The sequence below is a fragment of the Larimichthys crocea genome, chromosome XXI (genome assembly GCF_000972845.2).
Source record: "Larimichthys crocea isolate SSNF chromosome XXI, L_crocea_2.0, whole genome shotgun sequence".
Lineage (NCBI taxonomy): Eukaryota > Metazoa > Chordata > Actinopteri > Sciaenidae > Larimichthys > Larimichthys crocea.
The window spans coordinates 14,221,009-14,248,076 of record NC_040031.1 but is presented as its reverse complement, the minus strand read 5'-3'; the positions used below and the strand labels follow the sequence as shown (position 1 = coordinate 14,248,076).

Sequence of the window (27,068 nt, the reverse complement as noted above, 5' to 3'; positions counted from 1 at the left end):
GGAATCATTCTGCGGCAGCGTCACAAGTGAGAAAGTGCTTAATTGGATGTCAAATTAGTACATACCCCAGAGTGCAAGATGAGTCATCAACAACTTTTTATTGTTTATCAGGAAAATACCACGAAGAATACCTGAAAATACCTTAAAATGACATTGTTGGGCCAGATACTGGTGTATAGGTGACTCATAGTGTCAGACGCATGTGAGAAAAAACATTTAAACATCCATTTTGACTTCATAGGGACTTAATGAAAAAGTTCAACAAAAAAATCACAACAGGCTTTTACAGTGAAAACCTTTATTAAGTGTCCATATATTCTTAAAATTGCTAAGTTAACCTCCTTCTCCATATCTGCTAATTGTTTGGTATCTATCGAATATCTATTTACACAGGAATATATCCACAGGTGAGGTTGGGACAGGCCTTACTAATCCATTACCACTAGAGTTCACTCCTGAGGCACGCCAGTCACTGTACACAATACCTTCAACTCCATCATGTTACCCTGTATGTCCCAACAAAACAAAGCGAGAAAGAGAGTCAGAAACACAAAGAGAGAGAGCTGGAGACAAAGACAGAGATGGACAAAGTTAGCAACACAACATGACAATTGTGTGTGAGGCTGGCATATTGTTTCACGAGCCCAACAAACACAACACACTCACACTGTACATGCACTCATACTCCCACACACACATCCACAAACTCCCCTAAACACACACATACACAGTCACACAGCAGCTACGAGTCCTGCAGCACACAGTCCTAATAGCCCCCATCACAGTGTAGATACCACAGACTATAAAATATTAGATTTCTTCTCAATCTGAAGCGCTGTGCAAAGTTAGCTAGCAGGGAATTGAATGGGTTTAGGTAAAATTCCTAGAACATCTTTAATATTCACTGTACATACTTTGTAATACAAGTTTTTTTCTCTTTTGGATGATAATATTCTTATAAAACAGTCTTAAATATATTTTTTTCTAGTAAATGAAGAGGAACAAAGGGGATTATGAGCAAACCAAAGAAGAAACTAAAACTTTCATTTCATTGTCAAACCTTACATATGAAACACAATAGATTTACATCAACCCGATATTATCTGAAAATGAGCAGTTTCTTCTTTTCACAAATAAAACGTGACACACACATTCTGACGGTGGTACACACGGCTAAGTGTTAACATAGTTTAATACTTGTAATTACAGATTTTTTTTTGTTTGAATGTACTGAATGTGCATGTGTTGTGTTTGAGCATGTATGCGTGTGTGTTTGTGTCTGTGCTCGTACTGCAGGTGTACAATGTCAACCCTGTGCCTTCTCAGGTAGGTAGTGGGTAGTCCATATACTTCTCAATAGGATAACAGTCTCTGCCCCTGTCATGGTCTATGTGATGTTGTGCAAGGGTTAGCTCTGTAGACACACTGGGATAAAAGTGCACCGGGCTCCATCTAAGTGCTGGGGATGATGATTCAGGGACTGCAAGCAAGATGGTTGAAATTCAAGGGTAGGTTACACTGGGTTTTTGGCAGGTAGATGTGACAGGCAGGCTGGCTGCTTCCACAGTATTTCTCTCCTTCAGAGACCTGGATTGCCTCCCTCCTTTAAGCTGATGTTGAAGGACTGGTACTTTATGACAACAGACACATGGAAATTCAGGAACCTGAGAGAGAAAGAGACAGTGTGTTTGTGTGAGAAGTGCTGAAGGCAGTGATGGAAAGTAACTAAGCACATTATAAATATAAACATTAAAACATAAAACATTAAGTAAATATATAAGTAAGATAAAAAAAAATAAAGTACAAGATTATATAAATATATGTAAAATATGTTTTAAAAATGAAAAGAGTTTGTGCAAATATTCACCAGGTAGTGTACAAAAGTTCACAGTATACAGAATATTTAAATGTGTAAGATATATATAAGACTTTTTAGTCCACTACATTCATTTGACAGGTATAGTTACTAATTATTAAGCTTTTATATTTACAAACATGATCATTGCAGGATAACTCTTGTTGCTGTTAGCAGATCAACCAAATATTTATTCCCTCTACATACATTTATATTTGTATATATATTCTTTCAAACCCCATTAATCATCTCCCATATTTATGCTGTGACTGTTAAATCAGTATTAATCTGATAATATCACAGAGCCATTTTTCTCTGATCAGTATTAATCTGATAATATCACAGAGCCATTTTTCTCTGGATTGGCTACTTTTGAGTATATTTTGCTGATAACACGTAGAATTTTTAATGTAATGGTATCTCTACATTCTTGTGTTAGTATTTTTACTTAAGAATAGGATCTGGGCACTTCCTCAACCACTGATATTCACATACTTATTTACTTCCCTTTATCTGAAATGTGTCTTTTCACGTGTAAAAATTACACATACATGTTGTCACACATGTTTCTTTTTTTCTGTAAAGGTACGTTTCCTCCATTCCTACATCTAATCTTGTTTAAGTGAAATATCTGAGTAGTATTTCCACCTCTGGTTGAAGTGGGTTACAGGAAGAGAGGCAAAGAGTGAGGAATAATGTTTATGCTATGAAAAATTCATTCATTTCCACTGTCGTACTGCACATTGAAACACAAATGGCATTCCATGGCTGTCAAATATTAAAGAACACATCACAATGTGCATGCTTACATAATGAGAGGAAGCTCTTTAGATCATGCATGGATAGATCGACGTATATATATTCCAAGATGCATGTTTTGTTCGTACTTACCAAAAGATTTGGTTAGGCGTTCCCTCCCTCTGCAAACACACAAACACAGAGGAAAAATACAAAAGTGCTTTAACATGATTCTCAAGGTCATGCTATTAATAGACATGGCATGTTCACAAATACATGCATCCTTTACTGTGACTCGCTGTATTGCACACAAACACCAGTAGATGGCACCAGGGATGAGCTGAATGATAAGAGAGCTTTGAGCTGTGATGAATTATTCATGTTTGGTAGATTCTCCAGAGCCCTAAACTAAGTAATGGTACATCATCAGGCTGCACAGTGAGGCTGTTTATTGACTGGTAAAGCTACTGATAATCCCATTCCCATTCTTTTTTGATGACACTATCGACAGATCTTTTCTTTTGTCTCATCTCATATTTGTCATTTGAAGGTCACTGTAGTTTGGGATGAGGAAATAGAAACCGCACACACATTATCTGAGAGTTGTTATTTTACTCTGTGGAGAATGTTACAAGATTTATTCACAGATGGTTAAACACCGTGATGATGGTACATGTGTATTTCTCTCATAATAACAAAACGCCTTCTTCCCCTTTTAAAATATCTGCTTCTATCCTTTTGTGTCCTTCATTCTCGATCTTTCATCCTTCTTTTGTTTAATGGGTTGTTGGTTGCCCATGCCTGTCTGGTTCCATTACCAACTACAGGACATGAACATATTAATCCCATTTCCCACTGGGACACATGCCTGGACCTGAACCTTTGCACAGTAAATCACTGTGTAGACTGTGCAATAGCGATGCTGAATTATATAGGCATGGACATATATGTATAGGCCAGGCCATTTCCATGATTAAATCATTACATTCCTTTACAGTACGGTAGATCTTGGATGGTGAAGTGAGGTTTGATGGTGCCTGTGAGATTTTCCTACTGCCTTTGTTTTTTTTCTAGACACATGAAGCAGACATGTGACTTGCGAGATAGTTGTGGTGCGATAATATTGAAAATGTTATTTTAAGGGTGTTATAACCCCTTAAAGAAGCAGAGGACCAGGTGTGGTATTCATAAAACTTCGTGAAACCGAGTACAAAGGGTTGCTTTTTATGATGAAATTGTGAGAAAATCCTTTCTCCTTAAAGTTAAGACTAGTTTCTTTCTTTCAAGCATCTTAGTGAGCTTTCCTAAAGTGAAAAACTATGAGTAAAAACCAGGCCGTCTGCTGGCATAAGCGGACTATGCTTATGGTTAATTTTTCTTGCTTCTTCTTAGACCTATAGCAATGGATATATTCATTAGCTCGATAAATCAATAATCATTTTCTGACATTAGGAGTTCTCTGAGAGGGGGTTTGTTGTCTAGTTGAATCATCATTTGACCATGACAAAACATACTTTGACTAAAATCACAAAGCCCTGTGACTCTTTCTGTGGAAAACCATTTTATATACAAATATTTCATCGACGACAGTTGCTGATTTTGTTACCCTGCGGTAAATGGAGCAGCAAAACAATTAAAAAGAATTAAAATGAAAACCACTTCCCTTTTAGAAGAGACCATAACCATTACTGTATTCAAAATGGGTTAACAACAGGAAGTATTTTATTATAAGTATGTCATTTTCAGGCAAAAATGGGTGCTTATTATGGGGTTAAAATGAGTGCATATGGTTGCAGTCACATTCAACTTCTTTTATAGCTTCCTAAATTTAGTTTTGTTTTTACAGAGGGATCATCAAAGGCTCATTCAATCAAACTTTTGGCTTTTAATACAAAAGTGTGATCCTTTTATGAATTCAGCGTATGCAATCTGTTTGCCAGACTAGTGTATGTTTTATTACCTTAATGAGTGCACACTTTCTATTTTCAGTCTAGTGGAAGGTCACGTGGGTTGTGATAAATGAGAAGTCTATTCTTAAAGCGAAATGCAAAGTATTCTCATTTACTTTAAGTGTACGCATTTGCCAGCCCACTGTAGCACAAATTTCATTGAGAGTGCACTTTTAGAGCAATTTGTCTGATACCAGTCAGCCAAAGAAAAGAAAAACTGATTCCACATCAGTAAGATTTATAACCCGATAAAACAAAGAAGTGGAAATTTACAGGAATCAGTTTCCTGTTATAGATACTGTGATTACTGTGGAGAAATATTTAAGATTTCACTTATTTACGCCAACCCAAAACACCCAGAAGAAGTCATTTTAAGTTCACATGCTGTAGGAGTTAATCCTCCTGCAGCGCTACTCTGAATCTGAATCAGTGCACAAGTGAAAACTAAGTTTCCTAAAAGAGATCAATAATATAAGACATTTCTTTTAGATTATATAGTATATTCTCACCCTTGCTCTCAGCCAACAGCTCTTCTGTCATGAGTCCATCCTGCCGGTTCCCCAGGACGAAGGCCAGGAAGGAGAGGATGAGAGCGTCCAGGATGCCCATAATAGCCAAGATGTAGGCCCAACGCACTGAGCAGGCGCCCAGGCTGTATTTGTCTGTCTGTTCTCCGCACATCCGCCGGACCTCGTCACTGTCCCAACCATCAGGGTAGATCATGCAACCGAGCACCAGACAGACACCTGTGATAGGCAGAGAAGGGGAAGAACAAAAATGTTAGGACGGACAGCGAGTGACAGTGAAGGAGGAGGGAGCGGAACGAGGAACAAAAGGTATAAGCAGAACAAAAATGAGGGAGTTTGGGGAGGGAAAGTGCAGTGTAATAAATGAAGCTGGGGATAATGAGATTTTCTGGGGAAATGAGAGATAAAGAAGAAGAATGATCATTTCAAGTGCTTTACAAAAAAAAAATCTGTACTCCCCTCTCTGGAGATTTTGCTGTGTTTCTATTGCATTTATCATATTGATTTTCATCCCCTCCTTTAGGCAGAAAATAAGTGTCTAGACAGAATGAGTGCCAGTGTAAACAACCACAGCAACAGTGATAGCCAGACACAATAGCAGTAGGAGATTTAGAAAGTAGTTACAGCTCTAATATTATGTTGTCCAAAGGGTAAAGTTGTTCTAATCTTTAGTTTTAAAAGAGCTTCTTCTCTGGAGGTGATGCTGCGGCAGATCAGCAAAAGAAAAAACAAAAGCCTGTAGACAGTCATTTTTTAAACTCACTTTTACTTTATTTTAACTAAGCACTCCTCATTTTCAGTTTATGCCCAAGGGGTTAAATATTAATCTTCGGTTTGAATGTGGTTCTCCTCTGAGGTGATGTTGCAGCAGAACAGCAGTAGACCTGGAAAAAGAAGCTGACTGCACAATTATCCGGAGTGCATTGCACATTAATAATAAAACATACTCCCTGCTTCTTCAACCCCAAAACATTTGCTCATTGTGTTTCCTCCATGAATGCTGCTTGTTTGTGTATTAATGTTAGGCTTTCCTAACATTATTCTAGTTTGCTACCCATGTAATCGCAATTTCTAAGGGTCCTCATGCCGCTTTTAGTTGTACACATATATGCGTCATTGTTTTTAATTACATTAACCCATTATCCCTGGCTCCTACAACCAAAAGTGAAAACAATATGCTCTCTTCTCATATGCATACACAAGCTGCCCACACATACGCATTAAAGCACTCACACACTGCAGTTTGTTACAGTAGTGCTGCAGTCTTTAAGACGGCTGAAAGACATCAGGGGGTGTTGAGAGACGTTTCAGAGAGAGCAAGTTAGTAAAAGTGAGATTTTAGACGAATATATGCTGCAGACAGACTGACAGAGCAGAGTATCCCCAAGGCATCTATTCTACCCCCGCCATGGCTAAAACTGTCATAACAAATTCATATGCACACCGAGGTTCAGAAAGCAGGGACTCAGGTACTTATCCTCTACTTTGCTTAAAAGCTGTGTGAGGAAACAACACGTAAATACATGCAGCTCTGGCTTTATGAATGACAAGTACATTGTCTCCAGGCAGCCCTGCTGAATCAAGTGACAGGTTGTGATGTAGAATCGCTAGGACCTACAGTATGTCACTCAGCCCACCTGAGTGCTATATAGAGTATAGCATCACAGTGTGTCAGACGTCCTCCAGAGTCTATATGATTCAGCCCCTGAGTGAGTGTCACTGACGCACATTGGGACCAGTAAGAGTGCAGACAAGTCCACCTACTAAGTTTACCTGCATCACATAAAACCTAACTTGCACAATATGTCTACCTGTCCAACTCCTGCTAACGAGTCTTGGATGTTCCCAATATACTGACAAAGACATAGCTGACTGTTGCTACAGAGCAGAAAACATTTACACAGACGTAACAGTGTTGTTGAACCAATACCACCTTTCAATCTGCTCAGTAACGAGGCTCATGGCAAACCAAAATATCTCTAGCTCCCGTACATAAAAAAAAAAAAAAAGCTCATGCTTTCCCCGGAGTCTGACTTTCCGGGTTGTTCAACAATATTTGACAAACTGTAACACGATAACAATAGTTGTGCTCAGAGGGGGAGTTTGATGCAGTCACTGCAGAAGAAAGGAGACAAAGCTGCCCGTGTACGTCCTTGGTGTGGACAAAAAATCGATCTCAACCAACACAGTGTTCAAAGCAGTGGTTCCCACCATTTTTTTTTCTTACGAGACCGCTTTTCTATCATTGAGTAAACTGTCCCCTGACTGACTTTGACTTTGACAGATACAGATTTGAAAAACTGAGATATAGGCCTTTTATGTATATTTTTCTTAAAATCAAGAAGGCTTTGTGACCTCTGATAAAGCTATGGTGACCCCTAGTGACAGTTGTGGCCCCAAAGTTGGGAACCAGTGGTTTATAGTATAGCTGCTAGTAAAATCAAGTATAACACAAGCCTGCTAGCTCAGTCGTCTGGTCTAGTTTGCACTAATGCAGTTTTGTTTTTTAGTATTCTATTGATCGGTTTTATGTGTCATGTTTTATATCTGCCTTTAAAGCAGCAATAACTGTTTTTATAGCCACTTGAGGGCAGTGGCAGCAAGCTTTGAACACAACATTGATATATAATCAACATTAGCATTTATTTGGAGTCATGTTTCTGGCCATCTGATGAATCTTATTCAATTCAATAGTCACTCTCCTTTTAGCTCTGTTTTTGGTCTCTACCAACTTTTGTGAAAAATATCTCTCTGTAGTTGGTGAATGTTGACCAGCTCGACATTTAATGTGTCACTGTGCTTTTTGATGGCGAGCAGGTTGTGTACAGTGACTTTTTAGATCTTTATTTTTGAACCCAGCTGCCTTCCACAGCCAATGTTAAAGTCTGTGTAACGGCAATTCTGAGATTTCTTTTAAAAATGCATTAAATATGTTGGAAGATAGTTGCTGAAAACATGTGAAAAGAATGACATATTGCTAAAATGTGGAGTCAGAGGTTAAAACAGTTTTTCACCAGTTTTCATTCCAGGATTTTTTGGGGGGCGGTCCTAAAGGGTGGCTCGATGACACACTGAGGCCACCCTGAGCATACCCCTGCACCCCTAGCAGAGAGATAGAGATTAATTTATCTCGCTCAGAGACAACAGTAAAGTTGTAGCTGGACGGCTAAACAATCATTATTAAGTCCTGTGAAGTCAAGGGGAGCCTCAGATTCAGGTGACAATTATCTGCAGGTTCATTCACTACTTGTAGATCAACAAATCAAAGTCAAATCAAAGGTGAGGGATTGCTCCCACAACAATGAAGACACTTACATGTTCAGACTTGGTTGGGTGAAATGGGTTTATTGCTTTATTCTGTTATATTTATAATAATTCTTATTATTGATGCTGTCTGGGAAAAAAACAAAACAAATAGTATGTATTTGAAATGAAGTACAACAATAAAAAGGTTATTGCAAATATAACAAGATATCTGCTCTTTTAAAGGGAGCTGTCCAGCCTGAGATAAGAACGTATCAGTCAGCTGTCAGCCAGTGACCTGAAGGGAAAGCTTTCTATACACTCTCAGTGGGTTTTTTGAAATGGACATTCATAAATAGTGATGCATTCATATGAGTAACTTTTCAGCTTAGATCAAAAATGAGATCCTCCCTACAGTGCTTCTCCTATCTGCATGAATGCTGGGCGTATCATGGGGGTTTATGTGACAGATTTCACAGAGGGCGCAGCTATAGAAGACCGAATAACATTTGATATTCTGTGAGTCAATGCGCATTACTATTCTCCCTCCCTTATGATGCATTCCCCACAAAGGTTCCAGATCCTTCTTGGTGTCTCCTGCACGCCTTTGGTTCGATTCAGCGCCATCATGAATATTGCATTGAGGCTCAGGAGGGAAGAGAAGAGGTGCACAGAGCTATGGAGCAGGTTGAGAGAGAAACGGAGGGTGCAGAAAAAGGACGGATAAAAGAGGTGTACACCGACTGATACCATCAGGGGAAGGAGCCTAAAAGAGACCAGGATATACAAAGGCAGTAAAATATTCCACATTGCCTCTGCAGACGAACACCTCTGAGGGATGAACTGGTGAGGATAATACTAACAGAGGGAGCCACATATGCCGCTCATGTTTCCAGAAACAGTTTGTGGTTAGAGGAGGAGCACATGTCCCGTCCATACACTGTTAACAGTAAGCCTGGAGTCAACTAATCCATAAACACACAACACAACCTGGCAGGCCCATCAAAGCACCCACTTACATAATGAAGAGCTTAATCAAAGTTCAAAGAGTAAAATATGTTTTCACATTGACAGAGGGATCAAAAACATTAAATATAATATCATATTGTGGCCAAAGCAGCATTTAAACTCTTTCAAATACTGCATATATGGGAATTCTGAATATATTAATAGTATCTTAAATAAATATGCTACTATGCATTAAGGGATCAGTGTGTAGGGTTAAGTGGTATCTAATGGTGTAATTGCTGATTACAACCCGTCCACCTTACCCTCTTAGTGTGAAGGAGAAACTACAGCAACCACGAAAAGCACAAAAAACATAGAGCCAGTATTTAGTCTGCCTGTTCCAGGCTACTGTAGAAACATGATGGTGTTAAATTGGTGGAGTCCATTGAAAAGGACCTGCAGTGTCAGCGTAAATATAAAAAGGTTACAAAAACATTATAATTCTTATTTTCAGTCGATTACACACTAATGAAAACATAGCTATGGATATCATATTTCATTTCAGCCGTATTCTGTAAATATATCCGCCAAAATCTGACACACTGGAGCTTTAAATGTCATTCTGCATCATACTGTGTAGTGAAAGTAAACTAGAATAGTAGAATCAGTAATCAGTGGAAATATTCAGCAAAAAAACATGTAGCACTGTGAAACTATTATTAACAGCACTGCTGGGCCAATTTTCTTGTTTTTCTTATTACCACAGATAACAAGCCAAAAGAAAAGAAAAAAAGAAAAGAAAAATTACATCGAAGAGAGAGAAACAACATTATATTTTTATGTTAACTCTTCTATTTCAGGGAGTTCGGGCTCCTATATAAAAATCTATTTCTTTTTTAAACACATTTTTATGGTACTAAGTTGGATTATGGGAACAAAACCCAGTGATGTAGCTTTGATAATAATTAATTTAGGTCCGCAACCGTACTTAAGTTTATTATAACTTATTATAATGCAGATCTAAGCAGATATAAATTAATATTTATTAACATATTTGTGAACAACTATGACTCCTCCAGTGGGCACTAATAAGGCTGGTGTATAAACAGATATTTAATGATAATAGTAAGATTTATAAAGCTAGAATTGTTGACAGAAACTGTATATTAATAAACACTTTAAATGACCAAGATGCACATGTGATGCTTAAGTGTTGCCAAAAAAACATTATCGCACTATTATTTGGCATTTGCCGGCTTCACCCACTCGCACTGCATTGGAGCAGAACTTTATGCTGCAGTAATAAGTGGTGTGCTCCAAATCCTGGCAGCAGAAATAACAGCCCACCTGACAGAATGCAGCTGTCAGTCGAAGCACAGACGAGATATTAACTGACGGCATTATCCTGCCCTTTCAGCTTTGCCCTTCTCACCGTCTCTTTCCTGCTGCCTCTGGAGAGCAGGAGGCGAGCAGCAGACAGGTGCAGAGGGAGAGGAGAGACACATGATGAGGCAGGGCGAGGCAGGGATACAGAGAAAAAGTGAGACAGAGAGAGAGAGAAAAAAAAGAAAAAGGAACGAGGTGTTGAGAGACAATGCCCATGCAGGGTGCCATGCTCCAGCCCCATGTGTGGCCGCCAGCAAGTACCCAGCACCAAACTAACGTCATGAGCACTGGCTACCATATGCTGGAACCCCTCGGCGGAGCTATTCTAAGCATTTACTCGTCTTTTCTACACACACCTCTCTCTCTCTCTTTGTCTCTTTTCTCTCCCTGGGAGCATTGGGATCATGTGAGTGGAAAACTGGACTGAAACATGGTTGTTGGCTAAGAGCCGCTTATGTAAGCGGCTGAAGGTAGGGCAGATAAGGTGCTAACAGCGCTACAGGAAAGTCAGACAGGCAGATGGTACAGAACTGTTTGATGGCGGTAGATTTGTCAGAAGCACATTGGCTCATCTTCTCAAAGAGATCTCTAAATCCCATTGATACTGAAAGAATCCCATTGCTTCCTATAATCTCTGTGTGTCACTTGAAAGTAATGTAGGTGCTCTGGAGGTCCAATGTGACCTCCAGAGCAGCAGCATGACTGGATTTGTGTTCCTGGTTTGCAGGCAAAGAAAAATAAATCACATTCTGTATCGTGCATTTGAAAGACTGTAGGGTTTAATCTACCTCCATGGCATCGGGCTCATGTTTTACTGTGTTTTCAGTGTTTCGCCATGTCATCGATTACACTGGGTGTCATGTGGAAATACACGGTTATTTGTATCGCCTGTTCTTTTCATCGCTTACACATCTGCAGCACATCTAAGCAGCCATGAAACGGGATTCACATTTTTTTTTTTAACTCCCACAGTCCTTTGTGGGTCTCATTTTCTCCTCTCCTCATTTAAATAGCTGTGACAAACTAAATTATGCATACACACATCCCAAACTGCTCTATCTCACATATGGATCCAGTTCTACCGAACACACACGCAGACCCATGTATCAGTACACATGCCTACTCTTTGTGTAAAATATACGCATTGGGCTTAAATGCTGAAGATCATTTTGTCACTGATCAGCGTGGCACATCTCGATGAATAAGAAACTGTGTTTATTGAAATGTCAGTTTCTCCGAATGAGCCTACGGCTGGCAAAGTGGCATTCAAGGACTAAAACCAAAAGTCAGCTCAAAGAAGAAAATCAGCACAGACGCTCAGGGAACAGCTTTGAATGTTCCCATGAATACGCATAGGTACGTTTACTTTAATCTAATAGCTTATGTTACGTTCCCACAGGTGAACTAGTGACCCGAATGTGTGCGAAATCTCACTCTCAGTTCAAAGAGTTCTCTTCCTCACAGAAAGCAGATCATGAAGTCAGACAGCACAAAAAGAGATATATAAAAGGACTGTGACATTATTACTCAGATCCAAAAAAGAACAAAATAACAGCCTGTGATTGTTCTTCACTGGCTAGTAATGTGATCTACAACCCCTAAAGACATGTTTCACCCCTGATGCTTGTTGTCTGCGTTGCTTGTTCTCAGCATTAAGCTTCAGGCAGAGTGAGACTCCTGCCAGTGCTGAGGCACAGTGTGACAGCGTGGCTGGGTGCTTGGATGACTCACATTGCTGAGATTGGAGACAAGCAGCCCCAAACATCACATTTTAGAGAGAGGTAGCAATAGTATAAAGTTTCAAGCACCAAGCACTTGGTTTCTACGTGTTTTAATGGTTTGACGTCAAACTGTGTATATTTCTGCAGACCACTTTTTGCATACTGGATGTTGGAGTTTCCAAAATACTGCCTGCTCACGACTGTGTTATTGTGCCAGTGAGTGCAGCACAAGTGCTTTGATTTAGATGGTGGGGGAGGTCTAACTATATATAAGGTTTAAACCAAAACACATTCAAAGGAGTTGAATATGATTTCCAGTCCAAATTCTTTCATCTTTCTCTGCTAAAATGGGAGCCATGGTTTGATCCTCATCTGAACAGCTCTTCATGGACTCCCCAATTAGTTTTGGTATTCTTCCATTTGCATTTTGTAGTATTGAACCTATCGGTTCAAATTACATTCATCCAAGTCACTTTCCAGATAAAGTCATGAGAAATCTATGCAGACTCTCATAATTCTAACTACATTCAAAGTTCATAATTATATAAAATTCATATCAAATTCATAATCTGGCCTTCCTGATATACTTCAGAGCTTCTTGAGAATTATGCAGTCAAAGGATGAGGGTGTAAAATAAGACTTATTAATCTAATCTTTCCCATGGCTGGTCAGGACTTTAACACAGTGTGGGCAGTGTCCTCTTTTCATGCTGGACAATTAAGATTTCTCTCTGGCTCCAAGGATGAGTGAATGACTACCAAAGAAAGATGGCCCGAGACTATGACAATGATATGCCATAATTGCGTCCACTAAATGGAGTGTGAAAATGTGTCACCACTTAAGTCCGCTTCATGGTCTAGATTTACGGGTCAAAGGAGACCAAAGAAAGAGGATTATGAATGTGGATATAGTGCTATTACAAAAACCTTTATTGTGTTACTCTGATAGCATTAGAAAATGTGTCCGTCCGTGTGGCTATGAGAGAAAAAATAATGAGAATTATATAGGAGTTGAAGTTTCATAGTTTCACACAACATAGGCAGGATAAGAACATTGATTCTGACAGCTGCCTGGACACAAATTTAAAACCGTTCTCTAAAAAATATATTTCCAAAGTGTCATGGATACAGTGGAAAGTGGAGCAAAAGAAACTTTTAAAACTGACTCCAGCTATCTCCCCTGGAATATGAGGAACGTGCTTCTTGAGATGAGCTGTCTACAGTCCAAATCTATTTCTGCTTCAGTTGCTGGCAAAACTCAGTGCTTGCTAGAGGGGAGCAAGGAGCTTCCAGGCATCCTCTGTCAACATCTTCAGCAATTTTCTGCACAATGTGCACATAATGCCCACAGCTTACCTACCAATTCAATTCAAAAGATTAGAAGGCACAAGAAATGGCTTATATCATCAAATCATCTCTGTTCTGTGCCAGGACGATTCTTGGAACAACTTTTTAACCATCTTGCAATGCTGCAAATAATCTTCTCAGATGAACATATTGAATATTATAGCATACCTGTAGGCTGCAGGAAGCTCTCTGAATGGCATTACAACAGGGAATAAAACTGAACTAGAAGGAGATCTTTAGAAATCTAATTTCCACTACAGCTTGAGAACAAGCCTGATGTATGGATCAAAAAGAAAAAAGACACCGTCTATTAAACAGGAGAGGAAGAGAAGGATTAAATGTCTCCATCACCACCCACATAACTAATTACCAATCTACCCAATGCCCAATACTCATCCAGCATCTTGCACCATCTATCTATCTATCTATCTATCTATCTATCTATCTATCTATCTATCTCATTGTCACATTGTCTCCTTGGATCTAATGATCAGTGACTTGTCCTTTGGCCAAATGGCGTATATTCAGGCAGCGTGTGTGCTCTGACTCTTAATGTCCACACAAACCGCCCGGTGAGACGGCGTCTCATTATTACACATTGATTGAAGTTGGTGTTAGAAAGGAGAGCGGACTGCCTACAGATGAAGGACAACATACCGATGTAGGGACACACTGTGTGAGATTACTGAGTGACTACACTCAAGCGAAGGTTGACACAGGAGTAAAACATGTGCCTCTGTAATACATATAACACTTCAGGTTAAAGCCGAGGGCTAGGATGCAGAGGTAGCGGGTGGAGGGAAGGGGGAGAGGAGTTAAGGGAGGAGTGCAGCGTAAACCGCAATGAGCAGAGCAGGAGGGAGTCAGGATGGGGAGGAGGGCTTATGTAACAGGTTTAGATGTGGCCTGTACCTCCACAGAGGATAAAGATTGGCAAGGGCAATGGGGATCAAAGAGACCTTTGAATTCTCTGTGAAAATACTGACTGGACCACCGGCGCAGTGGCGATGGAAGCAAGAAGACATGGCTTTGGCAATACTGTGCTCTCTCACTGAACAGTTAACAGACCGAGAGGCTGCAGCAGAGCACAACAGAATATTCTGTGAGAATATCAAAAATCAAAAATCAAATGAAATTAAAAATACAAGATTTCATAAACGCTCCCTGGAGCGACAACTACACCACAAGTATTTCAATTATAAACAAAAGCACTGTAGTTTCTTCGTCCTGCTAGGAAGGAGAGAGTGTAGTGAGGGGAAATCAATCTGTAACTGCATCGCTAGTTTATAGCTGTGTTCCGAAAAATGCAGTGGAGTAAAAAGTACATTGCCCTCTGAAATTATTAGCATAAAATGTAGCAGTACCTTATGTGCTTAGTTACTTTCCACCAGTTGGCATATACACGAACATGTGCACTTCTACCACAACAGCACGGAAAGTTTTTTTCATGGGTCACAGTGTCCTTGTGGTCCTACCGTCTGTGGAATAAATCAGCAGCATCCCCCTGCCTGGACTCTGGCCCGAGCCAGGGCACTTCTGAGATCACAGGGGATTAACTCTGACAAATCTATAGTCCACACCCTGCAGGGCTGCAGGGACCCAAAACACAGGGGAGTCATGATGATGACTTGGCTGGCATTTAGAGTTTGTATTCCACAGAGCCACACTCAGACTCACAAAGTGTGGACTAATTAATCAGCATTGATTTGTTTGGTTTTAATGTCAAAAAACACGAGGGGTTCTTAAATTAAACCAACTCATCTGAATACACAAACAAATATGCATTACAAAAAGCTCATAGCTATCCCTTTGAATCTGTCCTTGTCATGAAAATATGTACAGTACATGACATGTAAATGACCATGCCTGTATGCAATATGCATGACAGTGTGTGTGTGTGTGTGTGTGTGTGTGTGTGTGTGTAGATGTCCACCATCCATCCTCTCCTGTCCACTGTCAGCAGGACAAAGAGCTGTGTGGAACGATAATTCCCCAATGCCTCCTGCTGGCTATAATTAGGTGGTTCAACTGGCTGTATGTATTTTTTATTTACGAAAACGCAGTAGAAGGGTATTGATTTTGAAAACAGACTACTCGTGTAGGCGTAAGGAAAAGAAAGCAAGATTGGTTGTGTGACGCAAACGGGGGGAAACAAAAGAAGAGCTAACGAGTGTCCCAGAGACATCATCCTTATCCCGACTTTGAATGTTGTGCCACCTGCTGTAAACGTACCATGTGGATTAGTTAGTGCACAAGGTAATGTTGTGCAATCCAGCTGATTTGGTTCAAAAAAGGTTGCGGGTCAGCGCATTCAGTTTCAGCACTGCTCCGAAAAGACCCAGTGAGAATACAGATCGGCTCTGTAATTATCCCCGAACCAGCTGTCATCACTTCTCTTCACCACCTGACTGCCGCTGTCGTGTTTCCCAGATGGCCGGTATGTATTTCAGCCCAAGATTTCTGAAACCTATTTAGGATTTGAGAACAACTCTGCAGAGGATTAATATTTCTGATGCTTCAAAATCTCTCAAGGCTTGTCTTGTTTGTTATGTCGCTTACATCAGGATGAGCCCAGTTTTTCATTCTCCCATAGACACACAGAGACACTGATGTTTCCAAGTTAAAAGCACTAATGCGCCTTATAACAGCAGATAGTACTCTCCCGTGTTGTTTCACTATCCGCCTATCTGCCCCACTGGGTATCTGACTTGATGTGCTGTGGAGAGACATTACTCCTTGCTTTGTACGTAGCTGCAGCAGCACGACTCACTGGATACATCAGAGTGTTTCGAACATGATGATGATACCCGGGAGCCCCCAAACTGTCAGACTGCTGTAAAATAACAAAAAGGTCCAAGGTATGATTAACCTCCTGGCACAGGCTGCAGTCTGGACACTCCAGTGTAGTATTTATGAAGCTTTGTGATTAGACTACTGCACATTCACAAAACTCTGGACAAATTCAGACCTCATAGACTTGTACAGAGAGGAGGTGAAGCCTTATGAAGTTAAATTATTGATCAGAACAGGGGGGGCTCATTTATATAAATGTTCTTAGATTTATGCTCGAACTTAATCTTAAGATCACTGTGTGCGTACGTTTGATTCATAAAGATCCTGTGCATAAAAAAAAAAAAAAAACTTGCTTGCGTAGGTTCCAAGAAGCCCATTTGTAACTTGCACCTGTGCTCTAAATCTCAAATTAACTTAAAACTCACAGCACCTGCCTTACAAGCAGAGCTTTCCCCCATGGTAATGCAAGCACAAATGAGGGTTTAGTCAAGAATAGCCATGAATCATCATGCGCAAACAGCTCTCCCTTAGTGAACTCTCTCTTCCTTCTAAAAGCAGTTTTCAATGTCTCCCAATAACTGCCATGGTTACGTCTTTATAATTTGACACACTATATATAGAACATTGCATCCTGTGGCATTGTTCATAAAACTAAGTTCAAGAAAAGTTCACCGCAGACTTTTGTTTCCCAAACTGCAACATCCCTACGTGACCAGCAGTAAATTAACTTGCTTAGAGAGAAGATCTTTTCAAATTAAGGTTTTATGACCAAGTGGTTTTCATACTTCATACGATCAAAATTGACTGTTTCATAGATGAGTCCCCTGTGGTGTAATCTGGGTATTATTAGGACTCAAAGGGTCAAATTTTTCCATTATTTTTCCATTTACTGATGATGGGAAATTCCATTTGACAGTGTTGGTCAGTTACTGGTTTATTTCTCCCATTATCCATCCACCTAACATATAAGTACTCTAACGGGTTTGTCTTTGACTGACATTTGCTCACTTACATGTTTGTTTACACCTTCTAGAAATAGCTAAATACTAAAGGAAAGGTGTTGCAAAGCACTATTTCCATGCATCAAGACAAAGACAAACTGTATTTTGTCTAAAAACATGCCTTAAGTTGATCAAACTATTTCATATCAAGCAACTGAATGCCACTTAGATCCCAAAAAGAAATGTATCGGTTTGATACATTATAAACAAACAAAAAAAAAGCTGCTGAGATTGGTGACACCTAAACGGTGAGGTTGTGGTTCACAGAAAACAATACAATAAGCTGACAGACATTGTAAAGCTCCTTAGAGATGTGGGGTACTGCGGGGTCGGGTGATAATTGTCTGTGGATTCATCATTATGGATTTTACATGTAGTCGCTGATCTATTATTAATATAAAAATATTCATTCAGCTTTAAGTAATAGCAGTGGAGATGTAGTGTTATTTTATAAAAGACGAGAAGTTTCCATCACTGCATTAACTTGATATTTCAAAGTACTTCGCAAAGTCAAACTAAATTGAAGTGAAGTGAACTATGGATAAATAATTCAATGGCATTGATAGAGCGGCAGAGTATTAATTTAAAACTTTAGGGTAAACACAGAGCTGTGTGAAAATGGTCCGGTGCAATTACTTGCGACACAATGCGACACGCTTTTAAGATGCAATCAAGGCTGAATGACAAAAAATTAAAACACTTTGTTGACTACTTTGGGATCAAGGCAATTATGGAAAAGCTTAGCAGCACTTCATCACATTAAAGTCAACTGTTTTGTACATTTTAATAGGAATGCTGTTCATTTATATGCAAATTTCTGTTCCTATAGAATAAAGTTGTTTGGGTTTGGTAGTTAGACAAAGCTGCTTTTCAACAAAGGTGCATGTGGCTAAAAAGTTAATTAAGCCCAGGCCAGGGACGTTTTAGCATGCAGACAAAGGAAGTGCATCTCTTATGTCTATCGTATAAACTGAATGTTGTCATGAAGCATGCACACACACACACACACACACACACACACACACACACACACAACACATCAGCTTTTTCTTCAGTCAAGCACTAATCTGCTTTTAAAGGCCTGATAGGTATCCAGACATAAGTGCTCATTTACAGCATTAACTCTGGAGCGCTGGAGCACACAGGTCCAGTCCTGCTGCAGTGAAGAGTGCAGCTCTATGACAGTTGCTCTCAATGCCGAACTCCACCACTTTCCACCTCTGCATTCAACTAGGCTTTAATGCTCCTTTCAGAACAAGCCTCTCAATAGAGCTAATGGACCATGGGACTGAAAGCCAACAATCGAGAAACTAGAGATAATGATACACAGACAAAAAGAAAGAGATGACCCAAAGGATCAGTATGTCTCTGAGCTCTGTTATGATTTATTTTCTCTCCGCATTCTTTCTGTCTCTCTTCAGACCTCATGCTACTCTCTCATATGTTATCTCCCCCTTCTTTTTTCTCTTTATTGTCATCTCTTTCCCCTTCATCTTCCCACTGTCTTTTCTCACGACTGTCAGGCAATGTCGGTTTAAAGTTTTGATGCATTGATCCCTCTTGTCTGATCTTTATCAGGCTCCATTTGCTGTAGCAGCACACTGGCATACACACCCATATACTCATATATTTAATATGCATTAGTAAAAAGAATATAAAGTGGAATTGTACTTTTTCTTTGCTTAGAGACAGACATAAGTGTGATTTTGCAGTGTGAGGATATGTGGTAGTGTAAGGACACCAAATGTTGGTAAACTAAACTAATTAACTCATTGAAAAATATTCGGCAGCTATTTTGATCAGCAATTAATGCTTTCTATTTAGTCAATTTTCAAGCAAACATGCAGAACATTTTCTTGTTCAAGCTTCTCATTTGTGAGGATTTTCTTTTTTTTTGGATCTTATGTGATTGTGAACAAAACACTTTTGGATTTTGACTTGGTTGGTGGCACGAAATAAGTCATTTTAAGACATCAACTTGGATGAACTTTCACTGTGTTCTGACAAATCAACCACTGATTACTTGAGGAAATAATCATTGGATGTAGCCCTACTTTGGTTATTTATAGGGTTGCTAATTTCGCTGTTGAAATAAGCTGTGTTCAATGTAATTATGTAACAAACAGAAGACGGAAATGTTAACAATTGACTGAGCAGCACAAAGTAATAAATCTTACGCGTTGGAGAAAGCATGTTCCCCAGGAACTAAAACAAAACAAAACACAGTAACACAACAGACCAAATAAAAAAATAAACAAAAAGATGGAAAAATACAAATGTGACCTGTGAGTACTTACAGTCCTTCGAAAACAGTCCAGTCTGTATCTTTCCAAATAGGCCACCCTCTGCTTGCACATTTGTTCTGCTGAGTTTACAAAGTTCATGGCTGTATGCGTATGACTCATATGTTTTTGAGAAGAAACAATCTCATCAAATATAGAAGAAGGCGAACGGCCGACACAAAACAGAGGAAGTAGACAGGTTATCAAACGGTGAAGTAATTACCATTGACCTCAAAGTCTTCTTACTTAATTGGCATGCAGACCTCTGAATAACTGCACTTACAGGAAAGAAAGAGAGCAATGGACAGCACATATTGTACGCGCTGATACGCTTCTACAGAGTAAAAAAAGGGGGGGAAGGGGAGAGGGGAGTTAAAGAAGGAGAGGAAGGTATGGAAAGGGAGTGGAGATGGAGATATGGTGAGGTCAAGATGAGCAAGTGAAATGAGTTGAGATGCACAGAAGGGTGAAATTGCATGAAGGCAGCAGAAAGAGATAAGGTAAAGGAGCTTGTGCATCATGTACCTTGCTGTGCTCAGCTCAGCGGAAAAAAAAATACACGCACACTTACAACTGCATGCCATGGATTTGTGAGCAGATGCACGGACGAAAATAGCTCTGGTGAGGAAAGTTAAAGAAGGATTGAAGTCCATCTAGGGCAGGGATGGACGCGGGAGCATTTTTGCACTCAACTTTGTTTGGCTGAGGTAGACATTTTGAGATGTCTAATATGTCCTGGTGGTTTGCTTTCTCATCAAACATTCAGCCTTTTCACCTGGGTTTCACAGAAAAACTCCTTTTCCTGTCTAGTTGGATGTGTGCGTGCTCTCCTGTACTGATTTACTGGAGAGGAGCTGTGTGCAATGGCATGAATTTGTTATGTTGTTTCCACAACCTTCTGTGTTTATCCACAACCTCTGCCCGAGGGAGTTTGTGAAAGCTGGCTTACAGTATATCACTTAAATTACATATACGTTGCCAACACATACAGTATGACCTTGATACTGAGTTAGTGTATCTGAACAGCTCTGTTAGTCAATGAGGCATGGTGCTGTTATATGCTATTTTTCTTCTGCATATAAAACTATAAAATGAACCCTTACAAAAAGAAAACAGAGAGACCTGTAATGATGACTGGAAGCAGAGAGAAGGATCAGTGCCATGAAGCAGAGAGCAGTGCTCTGAATACTGACTGTCATTTCTGTCCATAGACCAGTATAGTAGCAGGAACTGGTGACAACAAACTAAGGCTGACCCACTGTGTCCATTTTAATTTCAGCTGGCTCTATTGGCATGGTATTTGGCCTTCATTTGTGCAGCCAACAATGTCTCAAGAAGGAAAATAGTGGATAAAGACACACACTATCTGGCGTGCCATTTATCACTACTTTATTGATGATTTGTACCTCCCCAAACCTCAAAACATCAGCTGGCAGTAAGGGGCCAATTACAAATGCTACTGGGCCACCTGTCCTCCACAGGGCTAGTAAGTGAAAGCAGCGTGAGTTTAACCTTCAGCTAAGTGTAATGAAGTTTGACAGTGCTAAGCAGCCAGGCTTGCTCATTAGGCGTCCCTGTGCCAGCTTGCCATGGTCAGGGTCTCTCCTCTTGGCTTTCTCTTTCATCTCTTAGCTGCAGAAGTACAAAGCCCCATGCTCCCCTCATTAGACAGGCCCATCGCATTAATTCAGCCCAACATAACGCACTGAAGCTGGAGTTGGTCCAAATAATCCCCCTCATTTTTGTTTGTTTGCGCCACTGGTGCAGCTGAGCAGACCCGTGCTTGGCGCCATGTGGACTCAGATGATGGAGGCCTCCACTGACGCTGGATGACATAAGCCCACAGTTTCAGTGACAAAATGCTGCCAGCGGCTGAACCACTGACCTCCACAACTGCTAAACACCCTCAACACCCGTAACTCTACCACACAAACACATACACACACACATATAGTACCTGATGGCTGGAGATCATACAGAAAGACAGTTCATATCAGATTTGGCTGCATTGTAGCTATACGTCTTTGGTGCTATAATACCAGCATCCTCATGAATCTTTAATCCGTTCATTAATAGAAAGGTGTAACGATCAGCAACCTTCCTGCCTTATATCATCCAATCACAGTGGACCATCTTTATTGACCAATAATGAAAAAAAAGATATATATTTTTCAAAGATTTAAGCTGCATATATATTGTGCTGATGTATGGGAGAAAGAGTTATGATAGAAAGCAAAGAAGCATATTAACATCAAGGCACTAATCTCTCTACATTGTTATAGAAAGCAAAGACAGGAGGCACAAAACTAATGTAAACACAAGGGCCGCTACCCAATGAGATCAAAACACAGGACCCTAACAAGAAATACACCCATCCAACTTTTTTATTCCTGATACCCTCACCTCGACTCAGGGTATCTGCCAACATTAAGTACCGACCCAATGTCTCGTCTTTTTTTTAAAAATAAATTTAAAATCTGATCTGTATACATCACTGTGTGGAACCATTTACATTTACGCTAACAACATGAGGCCAGGGATTTCCACTGAAAACTGTAAAAAAAAAAAAAAAAAAAGAAGTCCACCATGACTGGATGAATGAATGAATGAATGACACTGACATTGGATTGGCTCATACCTGATCAGCTTACGATCATATCAGATGAGTGCATCCCTGTGAGTGCACTCCCAGATTGATTGACAGGTTTACTTACATGCATAAAAACACAAGGAAGCACCAAAGAAAAAAAAAGATAGATAGATAGATGAAGATAGACAGACAGACAGACAGATAGATGGATAGACAGACAGACAGACAGACAGACAGACAGACAGATAGACAGATAGACAGATAGATGGATAGACAGATAGACAGACAGACAGACAGACAGATAGACAGATAGATAGATAGATAGATAGATAGATAGATAGATAGATAGATAGATTCTTGTGTTGCTGTTAAATATATTATATTTAGATATTTTGAAATACAGCTGAGAAGTTTTTCACGTGTGGCAGCTTATACGGTCAGAAAGTAACTAACTGAGTGTTAATTAAGTGGCGATGTCCATCATTTCCTCAGCAACACTTCAGCACCATGGACAGCACTGTGTGTTCAGCAGTGTCGGCTGACAGCTGGAGGAGGTGATCCTGCACGCTGTCTGCTTATCTTCACTTTGGCTGCTCCCACTGCCAATTCATTAATTTATTTATCTAATCAGCTGATCAATCAAATTCAAATCCATCCCGGTGATTAGGGGTTTCAGTTTTTAAAAAAAAAATCTAATCAGGCCCTAGGGACACTCATTTGATGAGATCAAACATCTATTTTTTCATAAAGCTTGTAACTGGGCTGAGCTGGGAAGTTGCCTTATTTCTCTTCACACATTTTGGGAATATAGTGACACTAAAATGAGATTTAAGGGGTCCCTTGTAGCCCACTTTAAGGCACTATAAGGCACTTACCTGATGCTGCTTGCATCCAGCCACAGATCTTGTACACGGTGGAGGTGCTGAGGAGGAAGAAGAGACTGAAGCAGCCGATGCAGGTGACAACCAGCATCATGGACATTCCAATGAAGAAGGAGGCGGCCTTGAACGCACCGGAGGGGATAGCGGAGAACTCAGTGAAGCTACCCTGGCAGGCCAGCTCTCTGGAGAGTCCGTCTCCGACGCAATAGTGAAAAAGGCCGAAGTAGCCGGCCTGCGGCGTATCCACGCCATCCCCAATCCAATAGGGCTGTGAGAAAATGGTCACGTTAACAATACCGAACAGGATAGTGAAGATGGCCCATAAAAGTCCGATGACACGGGAGTTGCGGACGTAATTGGTCTGGTACAATTTCGCAGCTTCTGCAGATGGTAGCATTGATGCGGCAGATCCAGGTATCATTTTATGCAATCCCGAAAGACTAAATGAAATGTTGCGATCTGGCCCGAGCACACAGCGAAGGACTTAAAGCCACATAAAAACAACCGTTTTTTTTTTTTTTTTTACACAATCATCCCCGGAGCTGCGGGAAGAAACGGAGAATCTACGACCGTGCAACTGCAACACAGCAACATCTGTCAGGAGGAGCGATCAAGTCATGACGTCGCATCCTAAAAAAGCCAGGAACCAAGTGAGGAGCTAGAGCAGAGGAGTGCTTGAACCCTGGATATGGACGATAACTCTGAAAACTCAATGACTACAGGAACACAAACAGGTTCCCTCCCACTTGCTCCGTGTGGCCGTCAGACGTGCACATCGCTGCCGCACCGTGTCGCTCACTGATGCCCTTGGAAAAGCCTCCACCGAGCGCAAAAAAACAAAAACAAAAAAGGATATATATAATAATTCACACCGAACACATATGATGCGCACGTATGTGTATAAATAGCAACAGCCTATAACAAGCAGGTTATGTCTCTGGATTGGGTCGCATCCAATAACACATTACAGGCCCTGTACTTACAAATTAATGCAGCCTACCATAATAACCATTGAGAAAATACGATATCCCCTCTTCAGGATCGTTAAACGGGGTTTATATTCTCCGGTTTATGATGGCATCACCGGGCTGCCAGTGATGCTGGGAGTCAGAGAGGGAGGGGCGCAGACGGTAGACGAAGAAGCAGCGTGTGCCGTGTGCCGTGTCTATCTGTGCAAACACCTTCTGGATAACGCTGCGACAACATGCAATGAAAACGAAATGTTAAAAAACGGGTTGATTGCTGTCAAATATTTAGCGTTAAATCTCTGATGCGAGTCGTCGTCCTGCAGGTGCAGCGTTACCTGCGGTGTTACAGACGCAGCCAATGCTGCTCGGCTTCCTGACGCGCGCTGCTTTGCTGCCAGGAGGTTATGTAACACTTCATGAGACTGCACATGACAACCTGGAAAAAAAATAAATAATAAAGTACACACATCATACAATAACACAATGTATGTATATAAGGAATGTATATAAAAAGCTTCTAAAATGGCATTACTCTCCATTTTATAGAGAATAAATGAAAAATATATGAAGCAAATAATGTTTCTGCTTCCTCCTGTCCCAGCCTTTTCCAGTTATAGCAGTAGGGGTTGTTGTGTATTTGTGTCAGTGCCCAGCTTACATGCACACAAGACACCAATTATTGTTGTAATGTTGTTGCATTCTTTGTCTCCTTTCCCAATTAAATCGTGCCACAGTTATTGTCATGCACCCACAAGAAGTCAACATTAAAAACATTTTTATTAAAAACAAATCACATAATGAGGAATAAGCACAAACTGAGCTTTATATTTGGCTAAATCACATTACAAACAAAGCCTGTCCTCTTCAAGCTTACTATTAAACCTATCCATTTCTGTGGTTGCAGAGCTGAAGCTCACAGTGCACATAAAGATTTTTGACCCCCTTTTCTTGTAAAACACACCAAACTGTAAATCTTCCACTTTTGGGACAGTGCCATTATAAGTTTGATAATGACTTCAATGACTTATTGTGGGATAAATCTGTTTAATCCTCTTTATTAACCACCACATTGCCAGAATTACCTGACTATTCTTAATCAAAAGGACCAATGCACGGTGGTGCTCTCCAGTATAGGCTACATCAAATCATTCTATGGGATTATTTCTGTGCCATGCATTGTTCCTATTTTGTTCCCTTGATGGCTACTGTGCACAATGCCAGTTGCTCATGGATTAGTGATCGGATTTACTGCCAGAGTTCAGCGCTGATTTTTCAAAGCACAGATGGATTGGAGTGTATTCATCAGTGAGTGAAAAGAGGCACATCTCCATACTGTAACTAAAATGCAGAATATGCATAACCTTTTGGGTCAAGTGCAGTGAACATGCATCTGTACAAAACCAAACATCACACCACACTGATGTACGAGCCTAACCCAGATCTCTGTATGAATGCCAGGGACATTAAATAACAATGTAATCATTTTGACAGAGGACTGTTTTTGTAATAACATGTTTGAAATGTCAGTTTTAATATACATTATTAATGGCATCTGCTGCCAGAGTCCTAATAAAATCAAATACAGCAGCTGTAAACACCCTTTGTGACACTTATTTGCAGTTAAACTGGCCAGAGAGGTGATGATTAAACTCCATGGTTATTTTTAAGTCCATACAGTATGAATAGATCTTTTCCACAGCAGCCAGGTAAACACAGGTGTTACCAATGATACTAATTAAGGTGCAGGTCCATTCAGGTCTAACAGAGTCAGGGAGCTGCTGTGGTGCATGTTGGCTCACTGGAAGAACCTGCATTGATTTTAAAGTCAAAATGGCTCCTGTGCAAAACATGGCACATTTCTTGTTGCAGCCACATATAGAGGAGGCATCCAGAAATGTCTTCAAAAAGGAGGTGAGTGCTGTCAAACAGGCACTGCGTTTTCAAGTTTGGTTTAATGTCATGTTAGAAAAAGTGATGCTTAAGCTAGCTTTGTAACTCCAGTGTATAAAGAGTGCAAATATCCTAAAAACAGTAGCTAATATTTTTTTAATGAAAAGAAGGGGAAACCTTATTATCGTCGAATGCCAGATATCTAAAAAATAAAATAAAATAAATGTTGACAAATGTGTGAAAACAGTGCTAACAGTGGCTAATGGCGCTAACTTGTAATAGCAAGAAAAACACAGCTGTAATTAAGTTTTTGTAATTAGCATTTCTAAAGTTCTAAAGTTTAGTAGCTACATTACTACATACAGTTAATAGAAATTTACACATTATTGGTACAAGTTAGATATATAGATTATAATATATATAATATAGATATAGAGATATATATATATTGTGTGTGGGTGTGTGTGTTGTGTAATATATATGTATGTATATATGTATGTGTGTGTGTAGTGGAATGTATGTATGTATGTATGTATGTATGTAGTATGTTAATGTATGTATGTAGTATGTATAGGTATATATATCTAGTTATATATATATATAGATATATATATATATAATAAATAATATAAATACACCATAATCATGAAACATAACACCTTGCAGTAAGATATAATGTAAATCACACACATATTAGTGCCTCAAACATGTCTTGCTGAAAGTCTAACTTCACGGCTTTTGTTAAAGGGGATTATTGAATTTTACAAATGTTCATTTTTTTGTTCTCCTACTTCACGTTGAGTTCCTGAGCACTTTCAAAGGCTAATTCTGAAACAGTCTGTTAAAATCCACCGAGCTTTTATCCCAAAGAATGAATGAATCATCTGAAGGAGTGTATCTGAAGCTCAGTGCTTGATGTTTTTTCTGTCTCTCGCTTTGCTCTCCCACTA

The 27,068-nt window shown here is 39.9% G+C and overlaps 1 protein-coding gene across 2 annotated transcripts; it reads right to left on the bottom strand.

Annotated features, from left to right (window-relative positions):
• Positions 1–281: 281 nt before the first annotated feature.
• Positions 282–24,641, bottom strand: LOC104940617 (LHFPL tetraspan subfamily member 3 protein). Of its 2 annotated transcripts, XM_019260931.2 has the most exons (5): positions 24,261–24,641; positions 23,255–23,528; positions 5,052–5,288; positions 2,747–2,775; positions 282–1,664 (listed from the first exon to the last, which is right to left on the bottom strand). In XM_019260931.2, the coding sequence occupies exons 1-4, from the start codon at positions 24,270–24,272 to the stop codon at positions 2,759–2,761; spliced, it is 540 nt and encodes a 179-aa protein (XP_019116476.1). In that variant the 5' UTR covers positions 24,273–24,641; the 3' UTR covers positions 282–1,664; positions 2,747–2,758. The 2 variants fall into 2 exon arrangements, with proteins under 2 accessions (XP_019116476.1, XP_019116475.1); XM_019260930.2 differs by lacking the exon at positions 24,261–24,641 and having other exon boundaries at positions 23,255–24,254.
• Between the last annotated feature and the right edge of the window lie 2,427 nt (positions 24,642–27,068).